Source organism: Onychostoma macrolepis, chromosome 20 (genome assembly GCF_012432095.1).
Source record: "Onychostoma macrolepis isolate SWU-2019 chromosome 20, ASM1243209v1, whole genome shotgun sequence".
Lineage (NCBI taxonomy): Eukaryota > Metazoa > Chordata > Actinopteri > Cypriniformes > Cyprinidae > Onychostoma > Onychostoma macrolepis.
Window position 1 is genome coordinate 1,344,262 of NC_081174.1, and position 19,999 is coordinate 1,364,260.

The following is a 19,999-nucleotide window of genomic DNA, read 5'->3' on the forward strand; positions in this document are numbered from 1 at the left end:
ACACATAACACACTAACACATTTCTAATATTCAAATCCGTTAAAGGGGTCATCGGATGCCCATTTTCCACAAGTTGATATGATTCTTTAGGATCTTAATGAAAAGTCAACATACATTGGTTAAAATTTCTCAATGGTAGTGTAAAAAACACCTTTTTACCCTGTCAAAATCAGCTCTGTTTTCAGCAAGCCATTGTAGACCATGTTGCTTTAAATGCTAATTAGCTCTGCTGACCCCGCCCCTCTCTTCCGTGGGGTGACGAGCAGACTGTAAACTTTAGCCGCGAAACTGGCTAACTAGCACATTATTAGGAAAGGCGATTTGCAAAGATTCATAAAAAAAACCCCTTATATTCACTTCTGTAGATGAAGCTGGATCACGATTCGCGCGAACATAGATGCATTTAGGCAGATCGGGATCGGCGCATTCCCTTCAAAATGAAAGTAACGTTAATCCTCTGCGTCTTCAGTGGTTCAGATTAATCAGCTTAATCGGAGACATCTTGTCTTCCCCTGCACCAGAGTCAACACAATGGCGGACAGCTCTCAGCTCACTCGGGGCGGGTCTAAGGTAAGACGGCCTTGCCAATCAACTATCGTGGGAGCGGCCTGTGCAGAACTACATAATTCTGACAGGAATCTCAGAACACCCTGATTTGAGAGAGGAGATTTGAAAAAAAACACTGGGTGGATTTTTATCATTATAGGATAGACATGTACACACACTTCCAAAATCATTTATGTTCAAACAACTTGTAAAGTGAATTTTGCATCCGATGACCCCTTTATTAGGCTGCATTACTTAGGTCAACCGGAACCGGGAACACTTCCCATAACACCTGATGTACTTGTTACATCGTAAGAAGAATGGCATCTACACTAATATTAGACTGTTTCGTTCTTATTCCAAGGTCACCGTTGCCACCAGATCCAGTCTGTATCCAGATCAGATGGTCACTGCAGTCACCCGGATCCAGTCTGTATCCAGCCCAGATGGTGGATCAGGACCTAGAGATAACCTCTACAGCCCTGAATGTCAGTGGAAACCAGGACAACTAGATGAGCCGCAGAGACAGATCCACAGTGAAGACCTTGTCTCCTAGACAGCCATCGGCACAAGACCACAGGAACCAGATGAGTTCTCTGCACAATCTAACTTTGCTGCAGCATGAACAACCTGCTGGTTTGTTTGGCCAGAGAAGAACTGGCCCCCCGACTGAGCCTGGTTTCTCCCAAGGTTTTTCTCTCCATTTCTGTCACCGATGTTTTGGTTCCTTGCCGCTGTCAACTCTGGCTTGCTCAGTTGGGGACACTTAATTTCCAGTGATATTGTCGACTTAATTGCACAGATACTATTGGAACTGAACTGAGCTGGATGATGACATCACTGAATTCAATGATGAACTGCCTTTAACTGAAAGTTGAGTGTTTACTATTGTCCTTTTGCATTATTGACACACTATTTTCCTATTTAATACTGTAAATCTGCTTTGACACAATCTGTATTGTTAAAAGCGCTTTAAAGGTTGAAAAAAATGCTGTATATCCTACAACAGTAACCTAAACCAATGTCTAAGTAGATATTTGGCTGTTGGGTAATAATATTGCTAACACTTTATTTCACAGTGTCATTACATGTACTTACTATAGTAATATCAGTAAATTATGCAGAATTTTAAGCAACTACTAACCTTAAACCAAACCATAAACTTACAGTAAGTAAGTACATGCATGTTGTTAATTAAATTTACTTACATAACAAGGAAACATTTTAACACATTTTCCCCTTTGAACAACATTAATGCATAAGACCAGAGACATTTATTAATAGGGTCAGTTTCATGAATGTCTATGCTCTGCATTATTCAGTATCACTCGAATGCTATATGAAGCTTGTCTTCTTCTGTCCTCCATTCTCATCTCTCTGCATGTCTCTCAATCAACTCTATGAGCGTTCTGAGGCATCATAAACCCATAAGAAGTGCAATATGGGATGCAATCAAGATCTAATCACTTCAGCATGCAGATGAGCTCAGTGAGCTCAGCCTCATAGTGTCACATTTCAGGGACTTTTGCATTCATTTGTCTTACGAGGAAACAATTCCAGATGAGAGGAGGACATGAATGTCAGGTGTGACTCACTCCTCAGGAGACAGCGATAATGTCATCTCTTCTCAGACATGTGGATCTGCTCTTTGCACACCAGGTTTCAATATTGTAAACACCAGATGAGAAATGTGAGAGCAATAAAGAATGCCATTAACTTCAGCTGTGACACTTCTATTACGAGTGACAACTGCTGAAATGTTCACTCATCATTATAAATGACAAAAACAAAAATTTAGGCCTATCCCAAAATCAAATTTAGACAAATCCAAAGTTCTTCTGATAAAATGATCATGTATTGCATGTGAAGGCATGTGTGGAATAGCTGGCAATCTTTATTTTGGAATTATTGCTTTCATTTTTCCCCCCCAAAAAAACAATGAGCCAAAAGATCCAGGAAAACTTAAATACACCTGACATTTTTTAAGAAACAAAACCTGAGAAAAAAGGGTTGGGGCAACATTTTCAAATCAGCATAAATGACATACAAAACACTCTAACCTAACAAACACCATCATATGACGCAAACCGCCAAGCAGTACTTAGATTAGTCCAGATCTGGTGAAATTCGACAGGACTTGTTTCAGAGTTTCATGGTTAGGTCTAAATCTAGACACTCCAGCACACTTTAATGTTCTGTTTAGTAAAAAAAGTAACTGAAAAACAAACAGAGAGGTGAAGCGGCCGTAACAAATACAAAACATAAAAAAAAAGAAAACAATGCAATTCATTTTTTATTTTTATTCTTTTAAATAAGAATGTGCCTCAGCACTCAATGTTCAAACAAGCTCTCATAGCAGTGTCCTTAAATAGATCACCAACAACTTCAAGAACAGAAGCCAAAGTGAGGCCAAAAAGCAAAATGTTCTCCAGAAGTCTCTTCTCTTGCGGTGTGCACCGGCAGAGCTGCTGAACATTTTGGGAATAAAAAAAAATATCAAACTGCTTGCATTCTGCTCCGGCGGCACTGTGCTACTGCGGGATGGTGTGGTTCGCTCTCTTTGGTGGAGGCGGTGGCATGAGCTCAGAGTCGGCCGGGTGTTTGCGGGACTGCGCCTGGGCACACCGGTCCAAAAACTCAAAGAGAATTTCCTTTGTGACAGGATGCTGGATACTGTTGCACACAGCTGTCAGGACGACACGGGACAAAGTGAGAACAACTAATAGATGCTGGATTTTCAGCAGAGTTGGACTGCAAGCTCAGAAAATCTTAATAGGTGAAGTTGTCAACTTGTTTAAAGCTAGCTATTTGAATAATAACATTCAGATTATTGGTGCAAACATTTTAAAGCAGGGGTGGGCAAATCTGGCTGCTTAGGGTACATTTACACAACAACAACTGTTATCTGTATGCAAAACTTTTTTAAAAAATGCATATTTAGTACAATGTTATCAAAATGATCCCCATCAACATGGACCTACGAAAATGACTAAAATGCTGTATTATGCAGGTCAGCCCCTTAGGTGGCGATGTCAATTTGTAAAGAAACGCTACGCTTATATGCATGCCTACAGACTGAACATGTAATATGCATAAAAATGATGTCACCATTTCCACAAATTTGTTTAGGTGATAATTTAATTTTCAAAAACTTGCACTTTGTGTTTTCAGTCCTCCAAAACACTGATGTCATGTAAATGAACCGCCAAAACACATTTTGTGTAAACCCCCCAAGACAAACATTTCTTCATATTTTTATCTCCAACCTTAATAAAACACACCTGAACACACTATTCAAAGTCTCCAGGACTACTATAACGTTCCAGGCAGGTGAGTTTGATCAGGGTTGGATCTCAAGGGCCAGAGTTGCTCAGCCCTGTTTTAAGGTAATGTTATGCACAATGAAAATACATGTAAAAATGCTTTTAGCCTTAGGAGTTTGGTTTTTATCTAGTCACCTAAACAGAATCTAATACCAACCCTGGCTTTAGTATAGCACACGTGAATCCTTACCCATGGCTGTGTCATATGAGTTGGGGAAGCTCTTGTCCGTCCTCTGTCGCATGAACACCCAGGTGTTATTGACGAATGTGCACTCAATTATTTTATTATCATACTGCTTCAGGTCCTTTGATATCTGGAGTGAAAAAGAATAATGGGGTATCAAGCACTAGCATGAATTTAATGAGAGAAATTACAGTTGCATCATTCAAACCAAACAGCGTTCTTGTAAACATGCACAAACCACTTTGTTGAATAGTTTTTTTTGTGTTAGAATTGTTTGGGATTTTTTTCATGTCTTTCTCTTTATAATGAAAGTAGTCAGATGACGAAAACAGATCAATTTATCAACAAAGCTAATTAAGATCATGTTGTCTGAAAACCACCAATTAACACAGGTATCCAATCCTGTCCTGCAGAGTTTAGCTCCAACCCAAATTAAACACACCTGAACCAGCTAATCAAGTTCTTCAGGGTAACTAGAATCTTTCAGGCAGGTGTGTTTGCGCGATGTTGGATGTGCAGAAGAGTTAATTCCTTCTTGTATCCATTACAAAATCTTCTGACAGCTCTGTCAACTGTCAAGTTATCTGTCAATAACTTCAATTTAATGTCAGCAGTTCTGTGTATGTTTCATTTGTCATCATTAAATTGTATTATGTCTCTCTCTTCCTTTGGCTTGCTCCCTTTATCAGGGGTCGCCACAGCGGAGTGATCCGCACCAACGTTTTGACATATGTTTTACGCCGGATGACCTTCCTGCCGCAACCCAGCCCTGAGAGTGCACTAACTCGTGCAACCCCAGTGCTGGGACACACTCACTCACTCATTCACACACACTCACTCGTTCACTACAGCCAATTTACTTTGTCCAATTAACCTATACTGCATGCCTTTGGATTGTGGGGGAAATGTGCCTGGAACTTGAGTGCTAACCACTAGTCTGTGGTTCAGACAAATAGTTGGTACTTTTTGTAGGTTGTACAGTAACTGCCAGTGCGTAATGTGTAATTACAGCCACAACACAGATGTCTCAATACATGACAGTTTCACAAAGGCCTTAAGAAAACAGGAGCGTGTTTGGCCCAAGTAAGCGAGAGAAAGAAATATCTCAAAGATAAAGAGACTGGATCCTTGCTAAACCATGGCAGGTTGGTGTGTGGGGGAGGAAGTGAGCTGGCAGTAAAGCCGCCCCCTTCTGGGCCTATTGGCATGATGGGATGAGTAAATACCCTCACCATCCAACAGTGAAGGGCATCTGTGAGCACAGAGGGGAAGCTGAACATTTCAGGACTGACATACACACACAACAATATTCCAAGGATTAATTAACCTTTGGTGGTATGGTACCTCTCCTTGCAAAAATACAACCAGAGCGTCTATACACATACAGCGTGGCTGTAGCTGAGAGAACGCAAACACCGACCACTTAACAGACTCTGGCAGATTAGAAAACAGCCAAATATAATAGAGGCGGCAGGCCAAAGATTCTGCGCACACGCTTTTCACACCCCACACAACCACATACGCACAACCGTGGCAGAGATCCAGGGATGTTGTTCGGCTTTCGTCTGGCACGGTACATGATGCTCCTGTTAGTTTTGGATCGGACCATCATGACACTCCGGTCACCCTCTTGAAGTCCTGGCAGCCATTTACAAACACCACACGGTGCCTAAAGCAGCCAAATCCACTCCATTACAGCTAAAGCCTGCCAAACACCTTCTTAGTTTGTAATGATAATATGGCAGTCAACAATAAAAAGTAAATCAATTTAATGAAAGTAACAGTCAGGGGCATAGCAGCCCCTCCAAAAACATTCTGGCAAATAATCATTGCATTTTAAGAGTGCAAAGAAAACACTGCAAACACACACAAAATGGTAAACGATAACCCTACTACGGCTGCTGCCTATTTACCAACATCAGCATATCAGGTGTGACTATCATGTGATTATTATTCATGGAGTTAAGAAATTTCAGATGATTCATATACACCAACAAAAAATTGCAACAAGAATGTTGAAAAATAATCTCTCTATATAACGTTCTTGCGTTCTGACCCATTCAGACGAAAGCGCTCTGTCCTGGTGAAATGGAATGATTTGGGAAGCTCTACATCAGACTTGACTTGGACTCGTGAACAAAAGTCTCTATGTAACAAGTAGAAATGGCTATTTTCTTGAAATTCTGTTCCACAATTTGGATAAGGAGTCTTTTGTGCATTTTTTTCTTGTGTGATTCAGTGGTGAGGCCAGAAATCCCCAAGAGGGTGGACCTTGGTGAAATAGAGTGGACCTCTATTCTGTGCCCCCTCTCAAATTTCATTAACTTCAAATAATGAATATTTCTTTAAAGGGATAGTTCACCCAAAAATGAAAATTCTGTCATTAATTACTCACCCTCATGTTGTTCCAAATCCGTAAGACCTTCGTTCATCGAACGGTTGAATAAAGTCATTTGTTATTTTTATTTTCTTTGCGCACAAAAAGTATTCTTGTAGCTTCGTAAACTTATGGTTGAACCGCTGATGTCACATAGACTATTTTACCGATGTCCTTGCTACGTTTCTGTGCCTTGATGTTGGTAGTTCCCTTGCTGTGTATGGAGGGTCAAAGAGCTGTCGGATTTAATCAAAAATACCTTAATTTGTGCTCCGAAGATGAACGAAGGTCTTACGGGTTTGGAACGACATGAGGCTGAGTAATTAAAGACAGAATTTTCATTTTTGGGTAAACTAACCCTTTAACATTTATAAACATTTGCTTGTATTATACAGCACAATGTATAGCTGCACAATTAACTGTATAACAACAGCACAAATAAGTTGTGAATTCACTTTAATATGTAATAGTGCAGTACTGGTGTTAGAGCTGTTCCCAGCATGCATCGCGGCATGAATAAGTCATGCCAACTACTTTACAGTGTTTTGCTGTTAACTGTGTTATTTCCACTGGTTTTGCATTTGTTGCCCCTTTCAGTATTGTTAAACAAAAAATAATGCCCACACGCTGAATATTATAGCTCCAAAAACATTTATTTTTCCAAGAAACAGTGCATGTTTTTGATCAGGCATGAGATAGGTCCAAACGTTGGACTGTTTCTTGGAAATCAATGTTTTTGTAGCTATAATTTTCTGTCATTATTTTTTGTTTATCATATGTATCTTTATTTGTCCTGCGCTTGAACCCGATTTTTGTATCCCTTTTCAGTTATGTGTCATGTGGTGTTGACCACATCTCTTCCCTTAAATATTGATTGCTGAAACTTAACATATCTTGGTCTGTTTTATTCCTCATCGTTCATTCTGCAGGGACTCTTCACCCAGAGCTCATGAGGATAAATATTTCATGAATGAAAAACAGAAAATATTACTGATGAACCCACAACTTTCCCACTAAGATTCAATTTATCGTATCTTAAGTGTTACTGTGAGAAAGAATCACTCTAAAATTGAGACAAGACCACTCACTATGGAACAATTATCTGTCTAGAGCAACGGACAAGCTAGCAAGCCACAACTAATTGAAACAGTGGTCATGTTTACATGCGTGAAATTAAAATTCAATCAAATAAAATCACATGTATGTACATTATGTGAGGCATGATTATTGAGCAATTGTGTTTAATTTCCAGCCATCAGTACATTCCTGCATCTTTATTGATTGAGTGGAGCAGTGGCTCGTCACTAATTTGGCCTCTTTATTGCCTTCAGTCCACTGCAGCACTTCAGCACAATGACAACAACTGCTTTGTGCTTTCCTGTCCTCGTCTATAAAAACTACACATCTATCTGTGGAAATTGCACCACATATTTATTTGCTAAATAAACAGAATCATTTAATAAACATAGTCAGCAGCATATCATACGTGGTTTCGAGTGAAAGAAAACAATTACCAGTTACCATAGTTACCCATTAATTTACTACTGAGTGTGTGTTTCAGAATACTAGCCTAAATGTTGTTTGGGTTTCTTGCCAACTAAAAAAAAAAAAAAACTATTTCCAAAAGAGAAATCAGACTTGGATTCATGACAGCAAACGGCGTGTCAGCCTTACAAAATAGTGCTCTTCATGTGAAGTGTATGGGAGACTTAACACACAATTGATTCCAACAGTGTTTGCAGAAACATGCTGCTAAGATAATTCTGTATTTAAAATATGCAAAATGTGGGTGAAATAATCCACAACTTTTCGGCTCTAATTTCACTGACCACTGTCACATCAACAAATTACACAATGTACTGCATATAAGCAAAGATTTTCAACTTGAATATTTCATTCATTGAGATCCTATGTGTGATTTAAAGGCAGGGTATGATTCAAAAATATTTTTTGTTATGCTGACTGAAATTATCTTCCCATCCCGACAGCAATCACTAAGTTAAGTGGTGTAAATGTATTTATATAGTCTATGGAAGGGTAGGACCATAACATGTTTGTCCAATCATATCCCTCGGTCCGAACATTACGACATGCTGTCCTACCTGCCTGTCCAATCCAATCTCATGGCAATTTGCACATTTTATGACGTGACTAATTCGTACGACCTCACTTGTATTTTTGCTAAATTGTGCATTTTTTACGAGTTCCCCAATTCGAATCAGTTCGTATGAATAACCATCCTCGGCATCAACGGGCCTTTACAGTTGTTTGTGTCCAAATAGTCATACAATATGTTCCATCTTATAATATGTTTTATTGTTGTGGCCAATTTTTTGGAACAGCCTGCACACGGTGTGCACACCTCCTGTAGGACTCCTCAAACTGCTGGATCTCAGAACGTGTGACACAACGTTCACCTGTCTGACTCAATTAATTAAAAGCACATCATGTAAAGAGCACTTGACAATGACAGGACTATCTTTAGCAGCATCTATATTTGCAGTGAATCAGACAGAGGGAACGCTGACAGAAGGAATTATCAGAGATGTGAACCAATGTTTCTCTCACCTTCATTTGTGCAAAGGGCCTGTCATAGCTCCCCACGAACAGGAGACCCATCGTCTGCGGGAGCAGTCTGGAGAAAGAGCGAAAATAAAGATCTAAATTAAATTTCACATCCGGACAAGCAAGCATTGTGCTATTCCCCAACACAGCGGAAGTCAGGGAAATAATAGCAGCTCTGCTATGGAGGATGTCCTCCTATACTGCCGTGTAATTATTCTTGGCTTCATAATAAGTGCCTGTAAGACTTTCACAGTCAGGATGAGGTTCCCAAATACAAAGACACCAAGGACTTCAGAGGCGTAGACTTAAAAGGGGAATGTTCGGAAGGGAGGGTTTTTAAGGACAAGGATCAAGGATTTTAAAATCAATATTGAAATTAATTTTGAATGAGATGCTGGTAAATGAAGCACTGGCCTGACTGGCTCACTGAAATAAACACAGCACATAAATATTCAGTATATAATATACAGTAAATATACAGTAAACATTGTAATATTGAGAAATATTATAACACATTAAAATAACTGTTTTCTATTGAATATATTGTAAAATGTAACTTATTGCTGTGATCAAAGCTGAATTTTCAGCATCATTACTCCAGTCTTCAGTGTCACATGATCCTTCAGAAATCAATGATTTTACTTTTACACAAAGACTGGTAGGTCTATTAGGAATATCTGTTGACTTTAGCAATATTTGCTGCATTATATGCCAATGGTGACAGTTCAAAAACGTGTGTTGGGGTACATTTAAGTCATTTAAGATGAACAAACTTTTCTTTCGGTATGTTTATTTTTAAGGCCCTATTTGGTTTATTTCCAGAGATATTAGGATCTAAATGTTGCTCCAAGAGTAAACTGCTATATTTTACACATTTTCAGGGGCAAGAAAATAAATGCAGGTCACTTTGCATTCAGCAGATGCTTTTCTTTTAAAGAGGAGTGTCTGAAGAACAAATAATGTTGAACCCAGAAACACATCTCATTTCCGAATCTGTCATCTTTCTAAAGTCATTTTTAACTCTCCTGTAATTTGGCTCCCAATCTCAGGTAAAAATGGTCATTTTGACCCACCTCTGGGTTTCATCACTATTTATGTTTGTCTTTCCTCAGAAAAAATGTTTCTGAAATTCGGTTGATTTGACATGGAAATACCCTATTATCAATACAGGATTTGTTGAATAGAAAGTTCAAAAGGACAGCATTTATTTGAGATTGAAATCTTTTGTAACTTTTGTAAATCTTTGGATCAATTTAATGTTGTTTCTGAATGAAAGTATTAATTTCTTTAAAAAACAAAACAAAAAAACTTTTACACGGTAGTAGGTGGGAATAATAACATACAGCTTTGTATATTCATAAACACTACTATATTTACTGTATATGACGCATGTCTAGCTTGGACTGGAAGATCAATTGTTTGATTTGTCATGTAATATCTTTGAATTATCTTTATTTGGGGGCTTTTCTCAGCCAATACTGCTTTGCCAAAATATTAATGAACCCTTCATATTGTAATAAATTACGTTAAAACTTTAATTCTACTTTTAATGCATCAAAAACCAGAATAAAAATCAAGCTGACTTGAAATATGCAACGATCACATCACACTTGAAATCCAGTCATATTAATCTCTACTGAAAAAGAAATAATCAGTGATCGCTGCAAATGCTTCCTAACAAACAGACAGTAGGATACTGTAGCCCTCTCCTCTTTATAATGGTCCCAGCTGTTCACACGCACACGCCCACTGAAATGTGTTACCATCCAAAATAGTAGTAAATCACCGGGGAGGAGACCGGATCCGAACCCTGACACTGAGGGCTAAAGAACACCCTGCCAGTCAAGCTAATGGCGCTGTATATTTGGTTACTGTGCGTCCTGTGTGCTTGTTTTATCGCTTCGAAAGCAGATATTTTTGTAAATAATGAGACCAACGTAACCGTTTACACACCCATTGTGATTCATTTGAGTGAGGACCAGATCTCAGCATCAGTCGTCCAGGGACGTGTTTTGAAGGGCCGGGACTAACATTGAGACGTCTCTTTAGCAGCAGGCTGTGCCATTACCGTTTCCATAATTGGTATAGCAATGTGTGAACTGCTGAAACGTGCATTTCTCTCTTTCTAGTATAATTAAGACTATCAACGCTCAACCATCTGTTGACTGCTCAAAAATTCATTTAGAAGTATCTGGACCTCTTTATTCATTTGATGACAATGTTTCAGAGGAGATTGTGAAATTCATTCTTGTGAAACACTGTCGTGAACAGACTGGATAACGCTGGATGGCTACATGTCAAACGCAATCTGTGAAACCTGCGGATCAAAATCGGAAAGCCGCGTTTACACAGTCAGCAATCAAATGGTTACCGCGGTATCCAGCTGTATCAGCCAGCAGATCACTCTCTGCGCTGTCATTGGTAGACGCTGTAGTGTGTCACTGCTCATTTGCATAAGAGTCAAGGACAAATAAGAGGAAAAACTAAAAAAAAAAAAAAGCCACATTTCAAAAAAAAAAAGTCCTATATACAAAAAAAAGAGATTAAAATGAAGAAATGTAACGACTCTAAAAATGTTCATTAGGCAATTTCATTAGGTTTTGGTATGGCACTAAATTATACAACCTGAACTAACATTGCCATAAAAATACTTTAAAAATCCTGAAATACGTGACCTTGACACACAGTCATGAGGGTCTATAGGGGTCCTTTTTTCTATATGCCTCTGGATATTGGTCCCACCAGATTATTATATATATATTTTTAAAAACAATACAAGAATATGTAAACCTACTTAAGGTTTTCTTTTCAAGAGTTTAACTTTGTAATGATGTTTTTCTTCATGATGATATCAAAACAGTGTCATCTTGAAATTCTGTCAGAATAATGCCAAAAAAAGATTTTCTGTTTTCTGGCATAAATATCAAAAAATTATTGAAATCAGAATGCATTTACTTGACAAGTAAAATGACTTAAGATATTGTCTTCTTTTCTGAAAAAAATTCTCTTTAATTTTGAGCTACGGGCAAAAAAAATAAAAAATGCAAAAAATGTCGATTTTCACAAAAATGAGTTTATTAAGCCCTCTTCTAGCAATCCCAGTGCTCCAAATAGTAATTAAACATCTACAAGTATCTTTATTTGTACGTTTTCTGAGAGGAGTACCTTTTCTCTGCTCGCTTCTCGCGCTGCCTCTCATCTGAAGCGCAAGCATAAAGATGACAGACACCAACGGCACTCTATCCCGATACACATATACACAGATTTACAGTAGGCTAAATATATTTAAGTATTCACCCAAACATAATCTGTTATATCTTAAAGGGATAGTTCACCCAAAAATGAAAATTCTGTCGTCATTTACTCACCCTCAAGTAGTTCTAAACCTGTATGAATGTCTTCGTTCTGCTGAACACAAAGGAAGATATTCTGAAGAATGTGGGAAACAGAGCAGTTCTGGGGCACCATTGACTTCCATAGTATTTTTTTTTTCTACTATGGAAGTCAATGGTGCCCCAAAACAGCCTGTTTACAAACTTTCTTCAAAATATCTTCATTCATACAGGTTTGGAACTACTTGAGGGTGAGTAAATGACGACAGAATTTTAATTTTTGGGTGAACTATCCCTTTAAGTGAATGTTTGGGGAACTTTTGGGGAAAAACATAAGATGTATAACATTATATTAGATCCGTGCATTACACTATGTCTTAATACAGGCCATCTGTCTCATTAATGTTAATCAAACAATAAAAGAAAAGAGTGAATCACTCGCTGCTTGATTTAACTACTTTTGTAGTTTTAATAATTTATTTTTAATGAACACACAAGTGATTTTTACACTTTACTATTTGTTTTTCTTACTTGAATGCTTATGTTTGGATGTAAAATGAAAAAAAGTAGGTAATACACTTGTTTCTATCTTATATTTGTTTATTTTTTGTATCAGTTCTTATTTATAACAACAAAGATAAAATAAAAAATAGCTATACTGTGATTATTAATCTTGCAATGATTATTAAGAAGAGAAGTGGGGGAAAAGATGCAACGTTGTTAGGTAATTTTGCTTTGCAATCTTCAGAAAACTTTAAATCAGTTTCTCTCTAAATATACTTTGCTAACTCCATCATCTTCAAACGGGTGTATTTCCAACAAATCATACATCATTTTGAAGGTTTTTTAATAGAGAATCTAAAAATAAAAATAACTCATTTTTGAAAATTTGCTCATTGTGACTCATTTTGCCAGCACAGGTCACATTTATACTAGAAAACAAGACTAAAATACTAAGGAAGAAAATCCTTTTTTTTTTTTTTTTTTGCAGTGAAGTTCCATATCAGTTACAAAATATTATTACTTACCTACAAGGCCCTTAATAGTTTAGCTCCTGCGTACCTATCTAGTCTTCTATCACGCTACAATCCATCACGCTCCCTAAGGTCGCAAAACTCTGGACTCTTGGTAGTACCTAGGATAGCAAAGTCCACTAAAAGAGGTAGAGCTTTTTCACATTTGGCTCCCAAACTCTGGAATAGCCTTCCTGATAACGTTCGGGGGTCAGACACACACTCTCTCTGTTTAAATCTAGATTAAAGAAACATCTCTTTAGCCAAGCATTCACATAACGCATCTCATCATTTTTGCTTATGCCATGGTCTGTCTGAATACTGGATTCTGATTGGCTGGCAGGTGTTGATTAAATTAGTTTAACTGCACAGGTAGTTCCAGGTCAGTTTAATCACGTTCTATATTAATGCACTTCCTACACTGTAAAAAAAAAAAAAAGAAAGAAGTGGAGCCAACTTAAAATTTTAAGGCAACCAGCTTCAGCAGATTTTTGAGTTTTCTCAACTTGTCGTTTTAAGTTTATACAACAAAAATTTGAGAATATCCCACAAAAATAAGTTGAGCAAACTCAAAAATCTGCTGAAGCTGGTTGCCTTAAAATTTTAAGTTGGCTCAACTTTTTTTTACAGTGTATAAACAACATTGGTAACCATAGTAACATACAGTTACAGCTGAACAGTAATACAGACGAAAATAACCGTTATTTTTATCGTTCCGGTCAAATATTGCAGCGCAAATATTATTAACATCTTTAATATGTGAATGCTGGCAAACGACCATGGCATAAATCAACGGCTAGCTGTGCATTAAATGATTTTTCACTTCGCAGAGGCATTCAAATCATTTAATGCACAGCCAGCCGTTGATTATCCCTTACTTGGTTGGAATAGCAGCTATGCTAATTTTGTTTCTATTTGTTTCTCTGTTTCTGCTAGGAATTACACAAGTTTCAGTCTGGATCCAACCCTTACAAAGATTTGAGATGACCGAACACCTGAGAAGAGATGATGCCAACCCCTCAGAGGACCTCAGATGATGCCAACCCTGAAACAACATACAGAACTACCAAATTTTGCTATAAGTTTGATTGCAACATATAATCATTGCTGTTAATAGTGTTCACCGTCTGTTTGATTACATCATTAATCTGATTTATACCGTACATTACCATATGTACATCAACTTGACATTGTCACCACTGATAAGCAACTACTAAATATATTGCAGAAACTTAATTTCCTGTAAAGCTGCTTTGCATAGTGAAAAGCGCAATATGAATAAACTTGAATTGAAAATTGAATTGAAGTTAAAAGTCACTGTATGTGTGAATTGCATTTTATATGTATTTTCGAATACATTATTGGACCTGGACAAAAGAAAAACAACCCAAATTACCAAGCAGAACGCAAAATGTGTAGTATAATGGCCAAAAAAATTCAGTCAAGTATGGTCTTCAACACATCTTATTGTGTTTGTCTTGTGTTGGGAATAGGGCACTTGGTCAGAGAAAGGGAAAATGGAGGGTGGCCAAGCTGAAAATGGGAAGATAGTTCACCTTTTAACAAGTCCAGTACTCCAAAGGAGAGTGTTAGAGAAGTCCTGATGTCTCGTCACAGAAAGCCTCTGGAAGAGGGCATCTGAAAATCACTCGGTACTAAAAGTTTGAATGGTTGTGAATCAAATCATTTCTGACTATCAAATGTGAATCAAATCATCTCTGGTCAATGACACATGGAAAAAGATAATATCCATGTTTTGCAGTGTGTGGTTTAACAGTCAGGCAGAGCTTTCTCTTCACAAGCACTCTCTCTCTCTCTCTCTCTACTGAAACTGAACTGGGAACTCGCAGCTTTTATAAAGTAGGTGTTCAAGGTCAGTGGAGATGTGTCCAAACAGACTCACGCCTGTAGTATGAATTCAGAAAGCTCTAATCCACAGATTCTGAGGTTTAGCTTCTTTTACACTACAGAGTCTGTACATTCAACAGGAGGAGGTTTGATTTTTATTTTACCCTTTTAGCTTTGAAAGCAACAAATGCTTTTTTACAAAAATGTTACTAGACATGTTCTGAAAGAATCCGTTACGCTGCTTTTAACACACGGAGCGTGTTTGCAGAGCAGCCTGACTAATGAAATGTTTATATGTTTTCAAACCTCACAAATTTGAAGTACAAATTCATTTCCTTAAAAATTGCACCAAATGAACCCAAGGTCTTCTCATTACCGCTCTCCAACATTCAGTGTCATCTATGCAGAGAGTCAGGGGTTCTTTTATTATTTTACCCATCTCATTTCAAAGCTCTCGGCAAATAAAGAGGGCATGGTGAGAGGGAAAAACACTCACAGATAAAGAGCGAGAGAGAGAGCTGTGTGGGAGGAGAGTGGAGATGTCATCTTTCTCTGTTTCCTGGCAGGGAAGTAACCCCGCTAATAACCTCAGCCGCTCGCTGACACATCTGCTGTAGAAAAGCCAGGACTCTATGATGCTTCCATGACACACACTGACCATCGGCTTTCAGAAAATATATATTTAACATTTTTTGCCTCATCAATTTGGAATAAAAAAAAAAAAAAGGCTTTAGAATATTGAAACGTTCAAAGCTTAGAGCGAAACGTTTATGTGCACAGTTATTGGGTCATTAGAATCAAAGCATTCCCAGTGGACATTCAATTTACATGCTCACATGACTCGTTATTATCATCATTTAAATTTTTATAATAGCATAAATAATATTTCGTTTTTCATTTTTAGTTTCTGTGCTTGAAATGCTTTTGTAAGCCGCCTTACGAATCCATCTTTACCCCCAAGAGTCAGCACTCTATGCATGCGTTCTGTCTGCTCTATTTTTAATGCTTGCTTTACGTATAACATGCGTCAGATGAACATCTTTCCCACCGCATCATGTCCTGACGTTTTCCTTTCTTGAGTTTAGAAAATGGCTGTCATGTTAAAAATAGTTCAAGTTTTGTTGCGCAGGGCATCAATGTCAGATTTACACTAATGGTCCAATCAGAGGAGTGTGGGGGCGGGACACTCAAGTGCACTGAGAGTTTACAGTAGCAACTGTGCGTTTGCCTCGGGGTTCAGATACTGCGTTTTTGGTGTGTTCAGAGCAGAAACAGAATTTTAAGTCCCAGCCCCCTTTTCAAAAGGTATTTCCCTAATAAAAGAAATAAAAAGATTAAATAAAAGAATGCTTAATAACATGAACACACGGATGTAGATCTCAATGCATGATAACACATCATTACCAAAGCAAAGCCTTCCTGGTGCAGAATCCACCACTGCACACGAGTATGATGGAAAGCACACAGAATGTGTTTTTGCATTCCAGCGCATTGATTTTTAATTGTTTTTCTATTTAAACAGACACCTTGTACATCTGAGATGCATCTTGTCGTTCTCTGCGTTCATTTCCTTTCTGCTGTGCTGTGTCTCATGCATTAAATGCAAGAACGAGTTCTGCATGATTGGTTTCTTAATGTCCTAAATGTGCTTATTTGTACTAATGTACAAAAAAGTAAATAAAATGGAGAACAATAAGAATTTCACTTAACCTATAAACTTTTTTCCCAACCTCAAATATAGGTCCTAGCCCGGCCCTTGTCCGACAGCTTATCAGAATTCTCGGAAGTCTTTTTTCTCTCTTCCCCATTACACAGCTGCTGTTGCAGCCATTTAAATAGTTCAGTTTGGTTTTTAAGTGGTTATATTTCTTTTTGTTCCTTAAGTTAATTTAGAAATATGTTTGGAACATTTTTTGTTTGTTAAATTCAAGTTTTTGTTTTTTAAAGTATTGACCAAGTGACCAGCGATAGACAGTGAGTTGATCATAGCTTACATTTGAACAGTTTAGCCTTCTCAAATCATCATCACCACTTGCCTAAAATAAAATTTATAGATATAAAACACTTCAAGCACATCACTGTGTTAGTTTAAATGTTTAACCCACATAGATGCGCTATGTTAGACGCATATCCAGTGTTGGGTTTAATGTGTTACTAACACCCTCATCTATAAAATAAAAAATATAAAAAAATGTAAAAAAAAAATCAAGATTCGTCTAATTTTCATCGTTTTTGAAAGAGGTCCTGCTATGAGGAATTTACCTCAGAAGAACAGTGCGATCTGACACTGCTTTTATTCAGCAGAGATTTTACTAGTTGGGCTTTTCCTGAACATCTTGCCAAACTGAAATGTATTGTTTAACTTTTCTTAAGCTTTTCTTTTATTCAGAATATTTCTATTTGTTAACCAAAGGTGGTTAAATTTTTTATAAAAATGTATTACAATTGTTTTAAAGCTAAAAGGCTAAACTATTCTATGTTTGACTCTATTAAGGTTTATAGGGATTTTAAGATGTAGCCTAATTAGCGATTTGAATAATTAAGTTACTTATTAAGTTTTCAGACAGAGTAATTAGTAAAATAATTTAAATACAATATTGATGATGTAATTAGTAATAGCAATTAATTACTTTTTGAAAGTAACTTACCCAACACTGCACATATCCAATCGTTTTTGTGCAGAGAGTGGAAACTAAAGCGCGCTCTGCAGGACACGGAGGCGCCAGCGCGATCACTTGCATTTTTTTCTTAACAGTGCAAACAGCTTAATATTAGGGGTGTAACGATTCATCGATATGGATCGATAAATCGATATGATGTCTGACGATACGATGCATCGATGCCACGCGTAAAATATTGATATCTGTAATATAAATAGGTACCTTTATTTTGGCAGTCGATCGCTGTGTGAGAAGTTTTCTGCGCACACATCTGAAGCGCACGCACACAGACAGCCGAGTCTACACCGTGTGAATACTAAATTGAGCTCTCTTCCGCTTTTTTGTGCATGGATGAGTAAATACTGACAAAATTACATCAAAATGCGCGTTTTGGCGAATATCCTAGTAAACACAGTCGGTTAGGCATATGTCTTAATGTAAACATTTGAGAAAGAAAATGCACGTGTATCAGTAGCCTATATTAAATCTGTGCTTTCGTTCTTAAAGTGAAAGCAAACTAATAATAAATCTAATGCTGTCAAAGAAAAATACAAAGTGTTCACTGCTCCTGACTAAATAACCTTTGTAACATCAAAAATGATTAATCTATATTTAATATATACAGTGAAGACTATGCAGTTATTTTACATTTGATTATTGCATTTCTGTAGCGTACCTGAAAATTTCTTTTAGACTGAGCTGAAGAACCTGAAAAGCACTGTTTATTGAACTTGTGTCTTTGTTCTATTGTATTTATTTTCTGCTATTGCTTATAATTTGGTTATCTGTTGAAAAGATTTTTAGCACTGAGCCCATAGTAGCAGCCAGAATTGTTTTTCCAATTGTTTATATTCTTTATTATTTAAAAAAAAAAAGTGTATAGCCTATTTTTTTTGTTGTTGTTGTTGCGAGTGTCCAAATTGAGGTACAGGATGTAAAAAGTTCAGATAAATGTTCATGTTATATATTTTGGTTGCATTTGTGAGTTAATAAAAATGTAGATTGTTGTTGAAAATAGGTATATAATATCATAATATCGAAATATCGATCAATATACTCCTGTATCGAATCGAATCGTAATCGTATCGTATAATTTTTTGAGGTAACGCAAATATCGTATCGCTGGGTATGAGAATCAATATCGTATCGTATCGTGACGAACCATCTGATTTACACCCCTACTTAATATTATATCTTAACTCAAGCCATATAATGATTGTAACATGCTGAAACATATTAATATAATAAACATAACAGAATGACAGCACTTATTAACATACGTTTTTTTGTATCGCAATTATATCGTTGGGTAATTATACAGTATATTAACTGGGGGAATCAGTGAGCCGTCATTAATATGTGGGGCATTGAAAACGCTTTTGAATGCGCGTGTGCGCGACCGTTTTACTTTCACTTTGGAGATTCACGATCACTTGTTTGTACTATGGAGCAGCAGTACTTACCAAACATTTTACAAGATTAGATGTTTGTCAGTGGTGCTCAGGATCTGCAAACCATTCGCCATCGTCCTACTCTGTTGCTGGCAAGTGAAACTGCATGTACTGTAATGTAACAGGCTATGACTAGCATGCGGCTAACCTTATGTCCCTTTAGTGGCTCGTAAAGGGTCTACTTTTATTTGTGTGCAATAACAATATGAACAAAACATTGTGCTTTTGTAAAATAAAGAATAAAAACTGGATTTTCTGCCATCTCTGTCTTGAACAGGAGCGCTACACAAAAATGAACCGAAACGCAGCGAATACTTGCCTCACAGACATGATAAATATATCTATAGAAAGCTTTAAATTACTACTTTAATATAATTCAAATCAAAAACTCTTTCATTATGTAATCCATAAAGATGGAGATGGCAATTCAGGATCGTCAACTTCATCTTTGTTAGAGGTCTTCACGGAGGACCCGAGACCCGAGGACCTGGGACCCGTACAGGTTTGGGTCTATATTTTAAATGGTCAGCCGGGTCCGGGTCGGGTCCCAATCTATTAAACTGTCTGTTTAACATTGTGTGTAATGTGAGTCGATCGTAGAACACCGCACCTGCCAGTGATCAGTGTCAGTCAGCATGCGTGTTTTGTAACTAGTTTGTAAAATTAGGATGAGAAAATTGTGAGCGGGAAATAAGGTGAA

At 37.3% G+C, this 19,999-nt stretch overlaps 1 protein-coding gene across 1 annotated transcript in view; it reads right to left on the reverse strand.

Annotated features, from left to right (window-relative positions):
* Positions 1 to 2,418: 2,418 nt before the first annotated feature.
* The window catches only part of rngtt (RNA guanylyltransferase and 5'-phosphatase), a 123,861-nt gene continuing 106,280 nt past the window's right edge, over positions 2,419 to 19,999 (reverse strand). The window contains exons 14-16 of the mRNA XM_058755475.1: positions 8,999 to 9,065; positions 4,060 to 4,183; positions 2,419 to 3,232 (exon numbers count right to left, since the gene is read on the reverse strand). Of these exons, the coding sequence (XP_058611458.1) occupies positions 3,078 to 3,232; positions 4,060 to 4,183; positions 8,999 to 9,065 (346 nt within the window). The 3' untranslated portion in view covers positions 2,419 to 3,077. The remainder of the gene's footprint in view (positions 3,233 to 4,059; positions 4,184 to 8,998; positions 9,066 to 19,999) is intronic.